This window comes from Pristiophorus japonicus, chromosome 13 (assembly GCF_044704955.1).
Source record: "Pristiophorus japonicus isolate sPriJap1 chromosome 13, sPriJap1.hap1, whole genome shotgun sequence".
NCBI classification, from domain to species: domain Eukaryota; kingdom Metazoa; phylum Chordata; class Chondrichthyes; family Pristiophoridae; genus Pristiophorus; species Pristiophorus japonicus.
In genome coordinates, this window is record NC_091989.1 from 130,650,189 (window position 1) to 130,668,161 (window position 17,973).

At 43.5% G+C, this 17,973-nt stretch overlaps 1 protein-coding gene across 1 annotated transcript in view; it reads left to right on the forward strand.

Annotated features, from left to right (window-relative positions):
- The window catches only part of tox3 (TOX high mobility group box family member 3), a 97,698-nt gene that overhangs the window by 38,759 nt on the left and 40,966 nt on the right, over nt 1–17,973 (forward strand). The window contains exon 2 of the mRNA XM_070896934.1: nt 14,484–14,549. Within this exon, the coding sequence (XP_070753035.1) occupies nt 14,484–14,549 (66 nt within the window). The remainder of the gene's footprint in view (nt 1–14,483; nt 14,550–17,973) is intronic.

Consider the following 17,973-nt stretch of genomic DNA (forward strand, 5'->3'; position numbering starts at 1 on the left):
TCCCTGATAAAGTGCAACATTTCCACTGACACCTGGGACTCCCTGGCCAAAGACCATCCTAAGTGCAGGAAATGCATCCGGGAGGGCACTGAGCACCTCGAGTCTCGTCGCCGAGAGCATGCAGAAATCAAGCACAGGCAGCGGAAACCCCGTGCGGCAAACCAGTCCCACTCACCCCTTCCCTCAATGGCTATCTGTCCCACCTGTGACAAGAACTGTGGCTCTCATTTTGGACTATTCAACCACCTTAGAACTCATGTTAAGAGTGGAAGCAAGTCTTCTTTGATTCCGAGGGACTGCCTAGGATGATGATGATGATGGAGACATGAGGGAGGGTGAGAAAATGGAAATTATGTTATTGAAAGTACTGAGACAAGCAAATGTTAGCTACCAGATTAAGATTCCCAGTAGTAACAGAAGGGGTGCTTGCTTAAGACTGACTGACCCCACTATTTACCAGATTTTTACATTAAAGTTTAAGATACTAATTTGCATGTTTTGTTTACAAGTAGTGAATGCCACACCCAGCTCTTCACTAAATCCTACATATTTTATGATGCGTTCAATCTTCAAGTTTAGTGTTTGAATGAAGCAGTTTCTGTTTGGGCCATGTCACATAATTTAGTGTAAAATGAGTGTTAGCAAGTCGGCAGTCAATGGAAATTAAAGTCGGGAGAGATGTAAATTGGGCTGCCGACTCAGTATCACCTGTTTTACACTATCGCACAAATATTCATCCCGTTGAGTTTCAATTATGTGAGAAGGCCCAGACTGAAATGGCCCCTTACTCTGCATTCAGGCTGCGTTTATGCTATAACTGCTACTTTGGTATCGAGCAAAACCAGTTTCTACTGACATGACAATTAGACTGTGAATGCCTCCTTAGACTACAATGCTTGAGGAGAGATCAGTATCAAACAAAACACACAGTTCAATATCCTGCAAGAAAAATGTAAATTCTCCTAAATCAAGGATATTTTAAACATGCTATTTGGTGAGTAATGTATTAAATGGTAACGTCTTTTATTAAATCATTTTTAATAGAACATTGCAGCATTAAACATAACATTCAGTGTCTTTTCCATTAACAGCCACATAGTTCTATCAATTGTTTATAAATATTATCAGGAACTGCAATGACAGGAATGCAAATATTGATTTCCTTAGCATTTTAATCATGTTTATTACAATCTTAACTGCCTTTATGTTAATATGGAGTCTCAAGTGAAAGAATTCTTAAAGGTGAAAGTATTTGGATATTTCACCAACATTAAAATGCTTGCTGGGGTGAGCGAGTGCTGCAGCACATTGTTGCGACAAGCTTGGGCTGGATTTTCGAGAGGTTTGCGACTGGGTTTTTGTCGCGATTGGACCTCCGGGTATGATCCTCGGTTACCTGTTTGCGGTGGCGATGGGACGTACTGCCGGGGAGAGCTGCGTTGGACGTGTAAAAACCTGTCAGTGCAGCTCTGCAAAAAAGGTAAGTTAAAGTTTTTATTTTTTAATATTTTTGCAGCGATTAGACAGTTGAGGGTCTTGGTAATGTTTTTGGAATGTTTTTTGAAATGTTCTCCCTTCCCCCCCCCCCGCCCCCCCCCCCCCGCAAGGCCTCTCTCGCAGTGCAAACAACCCCACACTACAACCCCACACTAAAGTTGCCGCAACTCGCGTTTTGTGCAACGCCTCCCTTACCAATGCACCCCGGCGCAGACCCCAAAGGCCGAAAGTTTGGCCTAAAGTCAGTAGCGCAGCGAAAATGAACATTTTCACATATCACGACTGTTTGCACCCTAAAACCCGAAAATCCAGCCCAAGGGTTTGCACCTCTAGTTCCAAGTTTATTGAGCATTCAATCTCGGCTGAGCCATTGAGATAGAGAATGGAGGTAAGGGGCTACCCTACAAGCAGGCAGGGAAAATCAGAGGGTGAATTAACCTAGTTTGCTATCTAGCATCTAACAGTCAGTTAAAAATGGTGGCACTGGTGGAGTGCTGGGAGTAGGAGGCCTGAAGCTCTGCAGTGTAGTCCTAAAAGGGAATATAGCTTTTCTGAAATACACAGGATCACATTTATTTTTGATAAATACTTTGAATATAATATTACAGCATTTTTTTTGAAGCAAGTAAACTTTATTTTTTCTTATGATCAAAGCGTTTGACTTCTCTCCGATTCCTTGTAGATATTCAGCATCAGTAGAAAACAAAGGATTTACTCGTGTTCAATAATGTAAATTGCAAAGTGCCATATGTGTACTAAACCGACCTGCTGAGCTAAATCTTTCGTGTAATCCCTTTTTCTGTTTCCAGCTAGCTGATCAATTGTAGATGGACGTTACATTGTGTTTTACTACTAAATTTAATCTGCAAGTATAAAATGAGGCAACGTTTGACATTCATTATTGTATTAAGTCTCAATAGTACACCTGACGGCTGAACATGTGTTTCTGGATAATACTGATGCTTTGGACCTCCTGCCATTGCCAAAAGATTTTTTAGTGCATTTTGTGTTATTTGCACTAATCAGGCTGAAGTAGCATTAGTCAGTCTTCTCATCTTTTAATTACAGACAGTTTATTGTCTGCACTGACCCAGTTTCTGCACAGCTCCCCACCAGCACGCCAGGCTTAGCAATCTCTGTTAATTTAATTTGGCATTTCATTCAATCAGGCAGACTGTGAGCATGATGAAAAAATTATTTAAAAAAAATAACTCACTGTTCATCCTTAATTGATGTCCCTATCAGCCTTTGTCCTTGCCAGGGCTGCCAATTATTTGCCAGTCAGTCGAGCAGAATCTAACCAACTGTATTTTCTCCTGTGGAAACATTATAATTTAGAAGTCTGATTGTGCTTTCAAAAATAAATTAGTGCAGGTCTATAATTATGCCTGTTGGGAGTATATTTTCCCATCACCCATAGGTGGGGGTTAAACTAATCCCAGAAGCCTGGGTGTTTTTGTAGTGCTTCTGGGTCAGAGGTCATTTAGGGCTTGCAGAGCTTCTGCAGCTTGCTGGTTTAGATAATGACTATTTGTCCAAAGCAGACCTATCGTTTCAGGTGAGGGCTTTCCCGCAGATTCCTTGCATTAATGAAGCCACCTGTTTTAACAAATGGCATGAAGCCTTATTTTTACCCTTATCCGTGCACTGTAGTGTTAGCATTGTCACAGAGCTTCTTATTTCTCCAGGGGAAACAGTAATTAATGGATACCATTCACAGCTGATTAGCGGTAGTTCCTCTGCTAATTACATTCGCACACGAACTGTTCACAGATTTTAAACTTGCTTTTCATTTCACTGTCTTCTTTCTTACTCCTAAATTATTTCGTTTAGTGAGGTAATAGTACTATTATTGTATTTAGTTAACTAAAATCGTTGGGGTTGCCACCTCTGCTGAGCTGTCTAGAGACTTTAAAAAGGAATAAACCAAACAAGCAAAGTCTACTTTTTAAATAGAAAGCTGATTTTATTTTTCTCCCACTTTGCGACTCTGTTATGATTTTCATGCTTCACTTTTTAAGGCTATTCCAATTGATTTTCATCATTTGCAGCCGAAACATCCGAACGCAAGCCATGGTCCTACCTCCCGCACAGGCCACTTCAGCTTGGGAAAAGAGGGTGGCCCTTGAGTGCATGCAGTTCAGGAAATTAGCTTTTGAAGCCTTGGGTCTGTCATGCTAAAAGACCACCGAGTGAACCAATTTCCATGTAAAAAAAAATTCAAACCCAGTTTGTGATCATTGACTTTTGTTGGAATCAACCATTTGATGATTTATATATGTTTCAGTGCCTACAAGTCGAGTAAAAGACAGTCCTGACCAAATCTACACATCATGTCCATAACCAATAGGGTTGCCAACCCTCCAGTATTGTCCTGAAGTTTCCAGGAATTGAAGGTTAATCTCCAGGACAAACCAGGAGAAAGGTCATCGGGACATTAAACAAAATTGTGCTTTTTTCATATTCTGTCATGTATCTTACATTATTATATATAACTGTATCCTAACATGCTATACATGACTGTAATAAGATATGACCTGTAACCACCAGCATACCTTACCACCAGGGGTGCACTTGCAAGAGACAGGTATATAAGGACAGGTCTCAGGCAAGTGCAGCATTCCAGAGCTGTGAAATAAAGGTGCAGGTCCAGAGTGACCTTGACTTCACTACATGCCTCGTGTGAATCTGTACTGAGGGGACAGGACTTTACAGTGGCGACGAGTTACGGGATTACAGAATCCACAGAATGACGAACAACGGATCAGATGAAAAGTACAATGCGGGAGACAATTGGGAGGACTTTATAGAAAGACTCCAGCAAAACTTTGTAACCAAAGACTGATTAGGCGACGATAAGGCAGACAAGAGAAGAGCCCATCTCTTGACCAGCTGTGGCTCGAAAACATACGCTTTAATGAAGGATCTGTTGGCACCCGAGAAACCAGCAAGAAAGTCGTTTGAAGAATTGAGCACACTGGTAAGAGACCACCTGAAGCCAGCGAGCAGCCTACACATGGCAAGACACAGGTTCTACAGCTACAGACGCTGTGTGGGCCAGAGCATACCCGACTTTGTGGCGGAACTTCGGAGTTTGGCTAATTTATGTGAGTTCTCCGATGAACTGAGGAGAGAAATGCTGAGAGGCTTTTTCATTGAAGGAATAGGCCACGCAGGCATACTCCGAAAGTTCATAGAGACCAAGAACCTGACCTTAGAGGCAGCAGCACTGGTTGCACAGACATTCTTGGTAGGGGAAGAAGAAACGAGGTTGATTTACAATGCAGGTACGACAACTAACGAAATATTGGAACAAGAAGTTCACAGCACTAAACAAGCTGCTACCCCCACACACAGACAAAACCGGGAGAACAGATTCTCGACAGCAGGCAGAAGCCATCAAGGGCCACAGGAACGGCCGTTCACACCTCATCAACCCACAATGCGAGCAATCAACTACAAACTGAGAGAAGCTCAAGAGAGATCAGCCAGACGCAGCTCATTCTTTGGGGACACTTTAAACAATAGAACAGGTCTGTGCTGGAGGTGTGGGGGTGGGCACTCGTCAAGGGGATGTCGATTTCAGCAGGCTGTTTGCAGAAATTGTGAATATACAGGGCATTTGGCCTGCATGTGCAAAAAAACGTCAGCTCGGCTGGTATACGAATCGGATGGGTCGGAAAGCGGACCAGAGATGGTGGGGACAGTACCCGGGACACCGATGTACAGCGGGTCAACACGATCAATGGCCGCTGCTCCTACAACAGGACGCCTCCTATAATAATGAGGGTCCTACTCAACGGGATATCTGTCAACATGGAGCTGGATACGGGAGCGAGTCCATCTCTCATGGGCGCTCAACAATTTGAACAACTGTGGCCGCATAAAAGAGACAGACCAAAACTCACAAGGGTCGACACCAAACTAAGGACCTATACCAAAGAAATCGTACCAGTCCTCGGCAGCGCCATGCTCTCTGTCACACACAAAGGGACAGTGAACCGACTTCCTCTGTGGATTGTCCCCGGAGACCCCCCTAGCACTGCTGGGGAGAAGCTGGCTGGCAAAACTAAATTGGAAATGGGATGATGTCCATGCCATGTCATTAGAGGAACGGACCTCCTGCTCAACAGTTATAAAGCGATTTGAACATCTCTTTCAGCCAGATGTGGGCACTTTCAAAGGGGCCAAAGTCAAAATCTACATCACACAGGATACTAGATCGGTCCATCACAAGGCCAGAGCTGTGATGAGGGAAAAGAGCTGTGATGAGGGAAAAGATTGAACGCGAACTAGACAGGCTTCTGCGGGAAGGCATTATATCACCTGTGGAATTTAGCGACTGGGCAAGTCCCATCGTCCCAGTCATGAAGCCTGATGGATCTGTACGAATCTGTGGGGACTACAAATCTACTATAAACAGAGTCACCCGACAGGACCAGTACCCACTGCCCAGAGCGGAGGACTTAGTTGCCACATTGGCTGGAGGTAAACTTTTCTCAAAATTAGACCTCACATCTGTGTATATGACGCAAGAATTGACCGAGGAATCCAAGCTACTTACCACCATCAACACACATCGAGGCCTTTTCATGTACAATCGATGCCCATTCGGCATCAGGTCGGCAGCTGCCATTTTCCAGCGCAACATGGTGAGTCTGCTCAAGTCCATCCCGGGGACAGTTGTATTTCAAGACGACATACTTATCACGGGCAGGGACACCGACTCTCATCTCCGTAATTTGGAGGAAGTACTAAAGCGGTTGGATCGGGTAGGCCTACGAGTCAAGAAATCCAAGTGCCTGTTTCTCTCACCCGAGTTTGAATTTTTGGGCAGAAGGATTGCCGCTGATGGAATCCGCTCAAGAGAGTCCAAAGCCGAAGCAATTTGCCTGGCACCCAGGCCCTGGAATGTCTCAGAACTGCGCGCCTTTCTCGGGCTACTCAATTACTTTGGGAACTTTATGCAGAACTTAAGCACGCTGCTGGAGCCTCTCCATGTGCTACTCAGGAAGGGGTGCGATTGGTTTTGGGGGGAAGCCCAGGAACGCGCCTTCAATAAGGCATGCAACCTTCTGTGTTCCAACAGTGTTTTGACTTTATTTGACCCAGGTAAAAAGCTAGTTCTCACATGCGATGCGTCAGCGTGTGGGGTCGGGTGCGTTTTGCAACATGTCAATATTGCGGGCAAATTACAACCCATAGTTTATGCCTCCAGGTCACTTTCGCGGGCGGAGCGCGGGTACGGAATGGTAGAGAAGGAGGCGCTCGCGTGCATGTACGGTGTCAAAAAGATGCACCAATACCTTTTCGGGGCCAAGTTCGCGTTAGAAACTGACCACAAGCCCCTCACGTCCCTCCTATCCGAGAGCAAGACAATAAACGCCAATGCCTCGGCGCGTATTTAACGGTGGGCACTCATGATGGCGTCCTACGACTACACAGTTAGGCACAGACCAGGCACAGACAACTGTGCCGACATGCTCAGCAGGCTACCCCTGGCGACCACGGAAGGGTCTGATGAACAGGACTGTGAGATAGTCATGGCAATCAATACCTTTGAGTCCACAGGTTCGCCCATGACGGCTCGCCAAATCAGAGTCTGGACGGCCAGCGACCCCACGTTATCCTTAGTAAAAAGATGTGTCCTAACCGGTGACTGGGCAGAGGCTCGCGATGCCTGCTCTGAGGAATTAAAACCTTTTCACAGGCGCATGCATGAGCTATCACTACAAGCAGACTGTCTGATGTGGGGCAGCTGAGTAGTCATGCCTCTGCGAGGCAGAGAGGCTTTTGTCCGGAAGCTCCACCGCGAGCACCCGGGGATCGTTCTCATGAAGGCCATAGCCAGATCCCACATCTGGTGGCCTGGTATTGACGCGGGCTTGGAGCTCTGCGTCCGAAGGTGCACCATTTGTGCCCAACTCAGCAATGCCCCCAGGGAGGCTCCACTGAGCCCCTGGCCCTGGCCTACCAAACCATGGTCGCGGGTGCACGTAGACTATGCGGGCCCATTCATGGACAAAATGTTCCTCGTAGTTGTAGATGCATTTTCAAAGTGGATCGAATGCACCATTTTAAACTCTAGCACAACCTCCACCACTGTGGAGAGCCTCGCAACCATGTTTGCAATGCACGGAATCCCTGACATATTAGTCAGTGACAATGGTCCGTGCTTCACCAGCGCAGAATTCCAAGACTTTATAATTGACCACGGCATAAATCACGTCAAGACGGCACCATTCAAGCCGGCCTCCAACGGCCAGGCGGAGAGAGCAGTGCAAATCATTAAACAAGGCATGCTTAAAATCCAAGGTCCCACGCTGCAGGGTTGCCTGTTGCGACTGCTGCTGGCATACAGATCTCGTCCGCACTCACTGACTGGGATCCTCCCCGCGCAACTGTTGATGAAAAGGACTTTAAAAACAAGGCTCTCATTAATCCTCCCAGACATGCACAAAATCATTGAGGCAAAGTGCCGTAAGCTGACTGAGTACCATGACGGAAATTCGAGGGGGAGATGGAATGAGATAGGGGACAAAGTGTTTGTACTAAACTATGGCAGGGGTCCAAAATGGCTTGCAGGGACAGTAACGGGCAAGGAAGGAAACAGACTACTGGTAGTACAAATGGACAATGGCAAAACCTGCCGGAGGCATGTCGACCAAGTCAAAAGCAGATTTACCAACAACACTGCGGAACCAGAGGCAGACTACAATGTGGAACTCGCACCACACCTGGTGGACAGACAGAGGGAACAACCTGAGAAAAGGGCAATCCCAACAAACAGCCCAGGCGAGTCAACAACAATCACACCAATCGAAACAGACAGCCCAGGCAAGATACCAGCAACCACACCCAAAGAAAAACAGACACCAAGGCAAACAACTGAACCACAACTCAGACGCTCCACGCGAGAGCGTAGACCACCTGAGAGACTGAACCTATAAAGACAATAAGATCTTGGAGAGTGATGTCATGTATCTTACATTATTATATATAACTGTATCCTAACATGCTATACATGACTGTAATAAGATATGACCTGTAACCACCAGCATATCTTACCACCAGGGGTGCACTTGCAAGAGACAGGTATATAAGGACAGGTCTCAGGCAAGTGCAGCATTCCAGAGCTGTGAAATAAAGGTGCAGGTCCAGAGTGACCTTGACTTCACTATATGCTTTGTGTGAATCTGTACTGAGGGGACAGGACTTTACATATTCTTTGAACACTTATAAGTTCTAAAAATATTGGAGATGTGGGCTGTGTGGGGAGAGGGGAAAGTCTGTTTCTCTAAGTCAAGATTATTACAATTGGGCAACAAAAAATCTGTACCCTTTCCAATTTGCGTGGGAAGGCAGTGCGCCTGGAGGATGGACCAATGGCAGAGTATCGGGGCTGTGCACTCCCCAAAAATTAAAAGGAACTTTAGTTTGGCAACCCTAATAACCAAACACCTGTTATAGTTTTGAACTGCCAACTTCCATAGTATCCCAGAATTGTTTGCAGTGACTCTGTTTTCAGCTGTATTTGTACCCTTGATTTTTTTTTTATATCAGATACCTAAATACAGGGACTCATATAGCAATCTGCCAAGAGAGCTGGAAAACTAAGTAAATTTGTTTAAAATAGCACTGCTTCCTTCACTGGCGGCATCATTTTCTGCACAAGGTGCATGGCTTTGTTGTTGTTCGGGCTTGTTCTCTTGTGAAACCATGCTGTCAGAGAATGGGTTTAGGTTTTTATTTTCCTTCAAGTGCAACAAAATCAGAGAAGTGAGGATTACTGATTGTTTTTGTAAATTTACTGCCAACACTGTAATTCTTGCCACTTTCAGCATTGCTCCCATGGGCAAAGTGTTGAAAGGCAAATGACAAAAGCAAAGAGAGAAAATAAAATGGTTAAGGGTTTGCTAACGACTGTTGAAACCAGGTGGAGAGAAACACAGGCAGCTTTCCTCGGGGAGAATGCATTTGGAAAGGTAGTTATTTACATCCAGTCGTGTCTGGTGTCAATTTATGAACAGCAGGGCATACAGTGTATATGAGAAAAGAATGGCACACAGTTACTTACATAGCACCTTGGAAACATCTCAACATACAATTCATTACTTTGTTAGACCACAGTTGAGGTAGTGTGTGCAGTTTTGGGCTCCATCCTATAGGAACAAATTTAAAGGAATAAAGTGGATACAGTGCAGATTCACTGGTGGGGATTTGACCTCCAAGAGAAAGCAGGGGCATGGTGCCAGACTTCCCTCCCAGGAGTAGCCATAGGAAGCCTAGATGATTTTAACAACCAGGTCACATCAAGATTTTGCCGCCCAGCTGCCCGTTCAAAACGTGCGTGAACCCCATGAATATTGGACCGTCACTGGCGCTCAGATAACTCCGATAATTGAGTGATGGAGGGAAGCCCAGGGCAACAGAGGTGCACACTTTCCTTGTGGGGTCTGGACAAGCACTCCTGCTCCTCCTGCCCCACAAAGATAAGTTTTGTACTTGCCTTTTGGAACCTCCACTCCTGCCATGGCAGGTTTACTGGTCGGCGCGTCCGTGGCAGATGGTCCACTCAGAAGGCCGTTAAAACTACCTCAGAGTGCTATCTGAGCGATCGGATCCCGATGTGCATATATTTATGAGGTGCCATCTGAGTCAGGCTGATACCTCAACCACCCAATGTTGAAACAGTGGCAGCAAAGAGAATGGCAAGATTTTAACTCCTGTTCCGCTCGGTTTCCACCAGGTGGACAGAAGAGGTTACAGGGTGATTTGATAGAGGTGTTTAAAAAATATAACGAGATGGGATAGATCAGAGAGAAAACGACCATTTCCACTGATTGAGGAGTCCAGATAAAAGTGGACACAGATATAAGATTGAGTGTAAGATGTAGGAGACGGCAGGAGAAATTTTTTAAACAGGGCTGTGAGGCAGTGGCATGCACCATTGAAGCTGAGACCATGTTGACATTTAAGAATGGGTTAGACAGGTGGTTGACGGAAAATGGAATAAAAAGATATGGGAACAGAGTGAGCACGTGGGGCTGTTGTTCATATGGAGGATATGTACCAACACTGGCTGGTCTATTTCCAAGTTCTAGTTTTGATGTCATTGTATGTCATCTTTGTTCAAATACATATGTGATTGCATTATTATCATTTTCCTTCACAAATTGTACAATATCTTAAAATGCCAAATTCAAATATATTCCTGCAGTCCATATTAAGGAAGGCAGCATTTGCATACCCATGTTTACATTACCTTGCTTCAAATCAGGAAAGTTTTCCTGAAATCTTTACAAAATCTTGCAGTTTCTAAGTCGGAATTGACACACTCAGCAGTCCATATCCAGGCAATCCTATTACCAAATGAAAATACTGGAAATCTGAAATAAAAACAGAAAATGCTGGAAATACTCAGCAGAACAGGTAGCATCTGTGGAGAACTGACGAAAAGTCATCGACCGGAAATGTTAACTCTGTTTCCCCCCACCACAGATGCTGCCTGACCTTCTGAGTATTTCCAGCATTTTTTGCTTTTATTCCAGGCAATCCTATACTGTCCTTGATGAATAGATTACTCTCTTCCCCTGGAAAGGTCATTCTGCTTATCAAACATCAATAAGGGCATCAAGGTCACAGTCTGAAAACTTGTAGTTTACAAACAATGCACTCATCTATAGCTGAAGCATTCTGATTTCCTCCCAGCACGGCTGGATTTACGACCATTTCACAATAAATACGAGTTGAGCAATTTGTTAGCTGCTTGAGAAGACTGGATCTGGCCATCAGTGCAGGTACGTGCTGACTGGCCAGTTCCTCACAAGTGAGATTTATGAATTGAAGGAGCATGAAACCACCAAAGGGAATCATGGGAGCACCTGCCAACTTGATTGATGGGTGCTGAGCAAAATCAGCGTTCTTTGACTTCATACAGAAGGAGGAAAATATGTCCATTGATACCTAAATATTTAAGGAGTCCTAATTTATAATTTTGTGAGATGTGGTTTAACGTCTGAGCTGAGTAGCACAGGAACATTTCTGTATTAAAATCATAGTAAGACTACTTTCCAAAATTGTTCTTTGGTTGCAAACGTTCCCTCAATTCTACAATCTATGTTAATTGGATTCGGGACTCCTGTAATTTTCCAGGCTCCTGTCAGGGTGGGCACTACTGTTGTGACCTTATATGTGCCAGCTGCCTGCCCTGAACATGCAGAAGACTCTGTTCCCACAGTTGGCACGGAGCCCGGTCTCCGTGCATCAGTGGACTTGGGACTTGTTTTGCCACACTTTCACTAGCTAAGTGGTCCAGTCGGGATTTCAGGCCCCAGGGCTTGAACAGTTAATCTATGCTAACACTTCAGTGCAGTACTGATGGAGTTCTGTGCTGCTGGAGAAGCTAACCTTTAGATGAGACATTAAACTTCGACCCCATTTGCTTGTTCAAGTAACAATACCATGATTCTATTCAAGGAAGAATAGAAAGGTGTCCTGCCAATACACTTCCCTCAATTAACACCACCAAACATAGTTTAGTTGACCATTCAACTCATTACTGTTTGTGAGATCTTGCTATGCATAAGGTGCCAGACGTGGCTCAGTTTGAAGCGCTCAAAGCCTCCGAGTCAGAAGGTTGTAGGCTCAAGTGCCACTCCAGAGACTTGAGCACAAAAATCTAGGCAGCCACTCCAGTAGCGTGCTGAGAAAGCGCTGCATTGTCGGAGGAGAGTTCTTTCGGATGAGATGTTAAACCGAGGTCCCGTCTGCCCTCTCATGTAAACGTAAAATATCCCATGACACTATTTCAAAGAAGAGCAGGGGAGTTATCACCGGTGTCCTGGCCAATATTTATCCCTCAATCAACATCACTAAAACAGATTATCTGGTCATTATCACATTGCTGTTTGTGGGAGCTTGCTATGTGCAAATTGGCTGCAGTGTTTCCTACATTACAACAGTGACTACACTTCTAAAGTATTTCATTCACTGTAGAGCACTTTGGGATGTGCTGAGGTTGTAAGAGGTGCTATATAAATGCAGACCTTTTTGACTGCTGTGTTCACCTACACCATAATAGTAATTCACTGTACATGAAGCACTTTGGGATATTCCCTGAAGTGATAAGGTGCTTTGTAAAATGCAAGTTTGTATTCTTGAGTGTTTTGTTCCGTTTAATCTTCAATTGAAAATACATTTATTGGTTCCTCTCTCAATTTTTTTCATTCAACTATGTAAATAAAATTACATTTCACAAAATATATTCTGAGCCATATTATTCTTGCCACTATGACTCCAATGATGTCACAACAAGCCATAAAAATGTCCCGTGTTGTCACAGTATTGCTTAATTACAAAGCTGCTTATCTTTCTCATTTACATATTACTGAAGTCATAATCCTGCTCTCATTACACCGATTTCATGGGTTCACTCATTAAATATTTCACAGGTGTCGTTGTATTGATTCCACATAGCGTGAAAATGGCAGTGCATGTTGGCGTAGTCCTAAAGGTACTATATTCCACCCTGCAGATGGTAACAGGAACGGTTTCGCCATTTTGTTGGTTTAAAAAGTAGTTTTAAAAACCAGTGTGAAAGTTGTTCACTGGGTGGCCATCCAATGAAACATTTCTCATGCCAATGTGTAAGCCACGTTGAATTTAATGGTACATGACTTGAGGCTACATTTCAACATCTAGACTAATTAAGTCATCATAAACTGTTAATCAGAAGCAGTGCCAAGGTCTGCTTCAATTTAAATGTTTTTAAAATATAGTATCCACAACTACAGGTCCAATTTTCACAAAAAGTATTGTCAATAACACAAATTCTGAGAGAGTTAAAACCTCTGATTTCATTTACATAGGATATACGGCACAGAAATAGGCCATTTGGCCCAACCAATCCATACCGGTGTTTATGCTCCACTCGAGTCTCCTCCCGTCTTTTCTCATCCAAATCTATCAGCGTAACCTTCTATTCCCTTCTCCCTCCTATGCTTATCTGGTCTCCCCTTAAATGCATTTATACTACTCGCTTCAACCACTCCCTGTGGTAGTAAGTTCCTCATTCTCACCACTATTTTGGGACAAGAAGTTTCTTCTGAATTCCCAATTGGATTTCTTGGTGACTATCTTATATTGATGACCTCTAGTTATGCTCTTCCCCACAAGTGGAAACATTCTCTCTCTATCCATTTAATGGTAATGCAAAGACCATTGGAACAAGTTTATCAACAGAAGTAGTGTCAGGCACAAATCTGAAATAGTACAAGGTGTTCATTCAGAATGCATTTATGTTGAAGTGCCAATTAAATTATAGAGTAAAAGAAAGGTGTAACTTCAAACTTAATGGCAACTAAACAAAATGGCGCACCGACTGGGACACATTTGTAATGTAACCATTTTAAGTGATTAGATGCCACTTTATAATAAATGAACCAGAATTCAAACTATATAATGAATGGTTGTGACTATTTGTTACAAAATATACAAAGTAAAGTTTATATATAAATCGTCCATTTCTAATCTTCAATATTTGTAAGCATCTTGAATTACTCAAATAAATTTAGGGGGAGAAATTTGCATAGTTTGCGTCTTCCGTTAATGCTTATGGGACGCAAATGATTTCTAGGCCGGGAGGGGGGGGGGGAAGGTGGGAGTGCTATGGCCTCTCGCGAAATTGCGCGAAGTCAGCAGAGACGCTAAACTGGCAGCACCCTGCTCCCGCTGGTAGCGCCCTGGCCTACTGTGCTGGCGATGATCAGATGCACAATGACCTGTTTTCGCCCCCAAACAGGGCAATACCGAATTTCGACCCCTTGGTGTTTTTTGATCCGAAATTATGCCAACAATGCAAAATCGTGTTTACAGTTCAACCTAGTAAGAAGGAGCATGGGGATTCTAGTGCTCTGTCAGCTTTTCTGAGTCAACCAGCTGTTTATGGAATGAATGTAAACCTATTTTTTCTCTCTCTATTCCAGTTTGCAGGGAACAATAACTACATGAATATGGCAGACCCAAGCCATGCTTTCTTGACGAGCAATGAGGCAAGTAGAACAATTATTCTCTCTTTTTATATTATCTCTGTTGTACATTGTCTTGCAGTGCCTTGCATTAATATTACAGACCTAGAAGTTGGATCATGCAGTGCCTGATTTACACGTGAAAAATGGGTGCTAAATGGCCCAATTTGGCAGGTGGTGTGCGCATGATCATTCTGCCTTGGGACTGGTCTGCATGCAGAACGGTTACAGTACCCTAGAGTTGTCCAGAGAGCACGCCTGAAACCAGAATTAGGTCCATTTCCTATGCAAATCTAGGCCCACTGCCGGCTTCAGGCCCCTTTCCCATACTAGATCGCGAATGACCTCAGCACGCATCGTTGTATGTTGCGGTTAGTTTTCTCAGGCCTAAAGCAACCAAATCGGTAGTTCTTTAAGGGACCACTGGAAGTTGTCACAAAAACATATTTTTTAATTTATTTATCTGAATGTAGAGCCAGGAGGAGCAGGAGTGCTCTGTCTAACACCACAGTGGAACTGTAAGCAGCTGCCAGCTACCACTCGCCCCCTCGCTCCCACCCCTCCCGCCCCAGACTCACCGTCAGCCCAGAGCCTCTTGAGGACGAGTGCTCTACATCCTGGGGTGCAATAAGTTTCCCAGCAATGCCGCTTGCATCCTAATGGCAAGTGGCTCTCTTGAGCATCAGTTTCAGTGTGTTACCACTGCTACATTCAGATGTAAACAACAGACCAAAAGACGCAAGTGTATTATTTCGAACATAGCTACATGATTTTCCCATATATAATTAGCTTAGTTTGTGTGTTTTATGTACTGTTACACGGCAGTATCATTGATTCCATTTTGAGATTTTGCCTTCAGCAAAATTAGTATTAAGAGTGAGATGAAAATGCCATAATCTGTTGTGAGGAATATTTAATTTAAAAACTAAAATGCTTGTTGCCTTGTGAGTGACAGTTGCAGTAAGTGCTGTGCAGGACATGTTTAGAGAGTTACTCTGACCCCACTTGGCTTGTGATAATTAATAAACAGTGATTTTTAGTGGGTCGCATCAGCCAGAATTTATGCAACAATTTTATCTTCAGTTAGTGATGGGAGGAAATGACCAATCTAAATCTTTTGAATAGAAAATAGGTTGTGTTAATGTCTAAAATAAAGATAAGCTGGGTGGTGTAAAAAAGTTAATCTTTCTGTGATCGTTTTTATGTAATTGAAGCAATTTTTGAAAAATCTTCACTGTGTTACTTTGGACCTTTTTATAAAATCCTTGTTCTTTGGCATTATGCGTTTTTTTTGGCCATCAATTGTGACCTTCTCCATCCACATCAAGTCAGGAATGCAAAGCAATTGGCTCCTCCACAAGTACAGATCTTTACAGTTATATTTGTGACTCTTGAGCAAATACACAGAGTTTTCCCAGCTGATTGAATTTACCCTGGAGACTAAATGGGAAAAATTCTTAAGTGGGATTTTATACTGGTTCGGGTTCTGAAATATAAATGGGCATTAAGCACACCAGTGGGGGCTAGTGGAACTTGTTGTCGAGGGATTTACTGGCACAGCATGTCGCCAGACACAACTTCATCTTCCTTTCAAGCTTTTGAATTCTTTTGACTGTTGAACTTGCAACAGAGTCCCATAAAATGAAAATGAGAGAATGCTTCTATTACATAGCGAGTTGTTACGATCTGGAATGCACTGCCTGAAAGGGTGGCGCCTGCTATTACTAGTTTTAAGCTATTGCACAAAGTCAAGATCTACCCTATTAAGTGAATACAGCCTTAGTCAGACCCAATCTGGAGTATTCTGCTCAGTTCTGGGCACCACACTTAAAATTGGGTTACATTTCATTGCCTTCAACTGGTTCAGAGGCGATCTAATTGAGTTGTTTAAAATGATAAAAGGATTTAATAGAGTAGATACAGAGAAACTATTTCCTCTGGTGGTGGAATCCAGAACAAGGGATCACAATCTTAAATTTAGAGCCAGGCCATTCAGGAGTGAAGTCAGGAAGCACTTTTTCACACTAAGGGAACTCGCTTCCCCCAAAAAGCTGGGACAAACGAAATTTTCAATACTGAGACTGACAGAGATTTTTATTACGTAAGGGGATCAAGGGATATGGATCAAATGGAGTTGAGGTACAGATCGGTTATGATCTAATTCAATGACGGAACATGCTCGAGGGATTGAATGGTCTACACCTGTTTGTATGATCTCTGTGAATTTCCTGTCAGCTGTGGCTCAATGGGTAGCATGCTCACCTCTGAGTCAGAAGGTTGTGGGTTCAAGTCCCACTCCAAAGATGTGAGCAGAAAAATCAGGGCTGACTCTCCAGTGAAGGAGTGCTGCACTGTTAGAGGTGCTGTCTTTTGGATGAGATGTTAAACTGAGGCCCCATCTACCCTCTCAGGTAGACGTAAAAGATCCTATGGCAGGGGAGTTATCACTGGTGTCCTGGCCAAATCAATCAACATCTTCAATCAACATCTAAAACTGATTATCTAATCATTATCACATTGCTATTTATGGGAGCTTGCTGTGCTCAAATTGGCTGCTGTGTTTCCTACCTTACATCAATGACTATATTTCACAAAAAAAAATACTTTATTGGCTGTAAAGTGCTTTGGACGTCCGGTGGTCGTGAAAGGCACTATAGAAATTCAAGTATTTTTTTCTTTCTCATTACACAATCCTTATTGTGGAATTAAAAGGAATCTTTACAGTATTTTGCATTTGCTTTTAATAATACAAGAATATGTATGTGGAATGTGCTTAACTTTACATGATGTGGAGTGGACCCCTAGTGTTACATGTTTGAGTATGCTGTATTCATTCTCCTCCTCCTTTATACTACTATGATTGTCTATTGCAAGGAATAGATGTGGAGACCTCCTGAGAAATGTTTCAAAAACGTGCTTTTGATTCCACAGACCATGGGTCTCGTCATGTTGCGGTTGCAATCAGATGATTCTGCCTTCTTCCAGGAATGCTAATCTGGCATGTTTTGGTGTGTTTCTCCTGTCGCAAAGTGAAAAGACTAGCAATGATTTCAGATTCTTCCACATGCATCGTGCTGTGGCGGTTGAGTCTTTAGGGTGGCCACAGATCTCTTTGATCAGAAAATGCTGCACTTCTTACAAAGTCTCTGAATCTGATGGTTGCCCCACTGTGTTTCCAAGCACGTCAAAGCTGAGCGTAATCTCCTTTTTGAAATTTGGATTCCAACATCATCATTAGGAGCATTCCTCAGAGATACTCAACTATCCTCACCCAATGTGTGTGTGTCCAATGCTTCTCCTACAGCTAACACTGGTGTTGCTTGCTCAATTACTTTAACAACCTTACTGTTTCTTCTGAGGAACTGTAAACGTTTTGGGGCCAATTTTCTTTGGCACAATTTGGGCCTGATGTGTTCCCTCTTGAAGACTGGCATTCTCCAAGTTGACA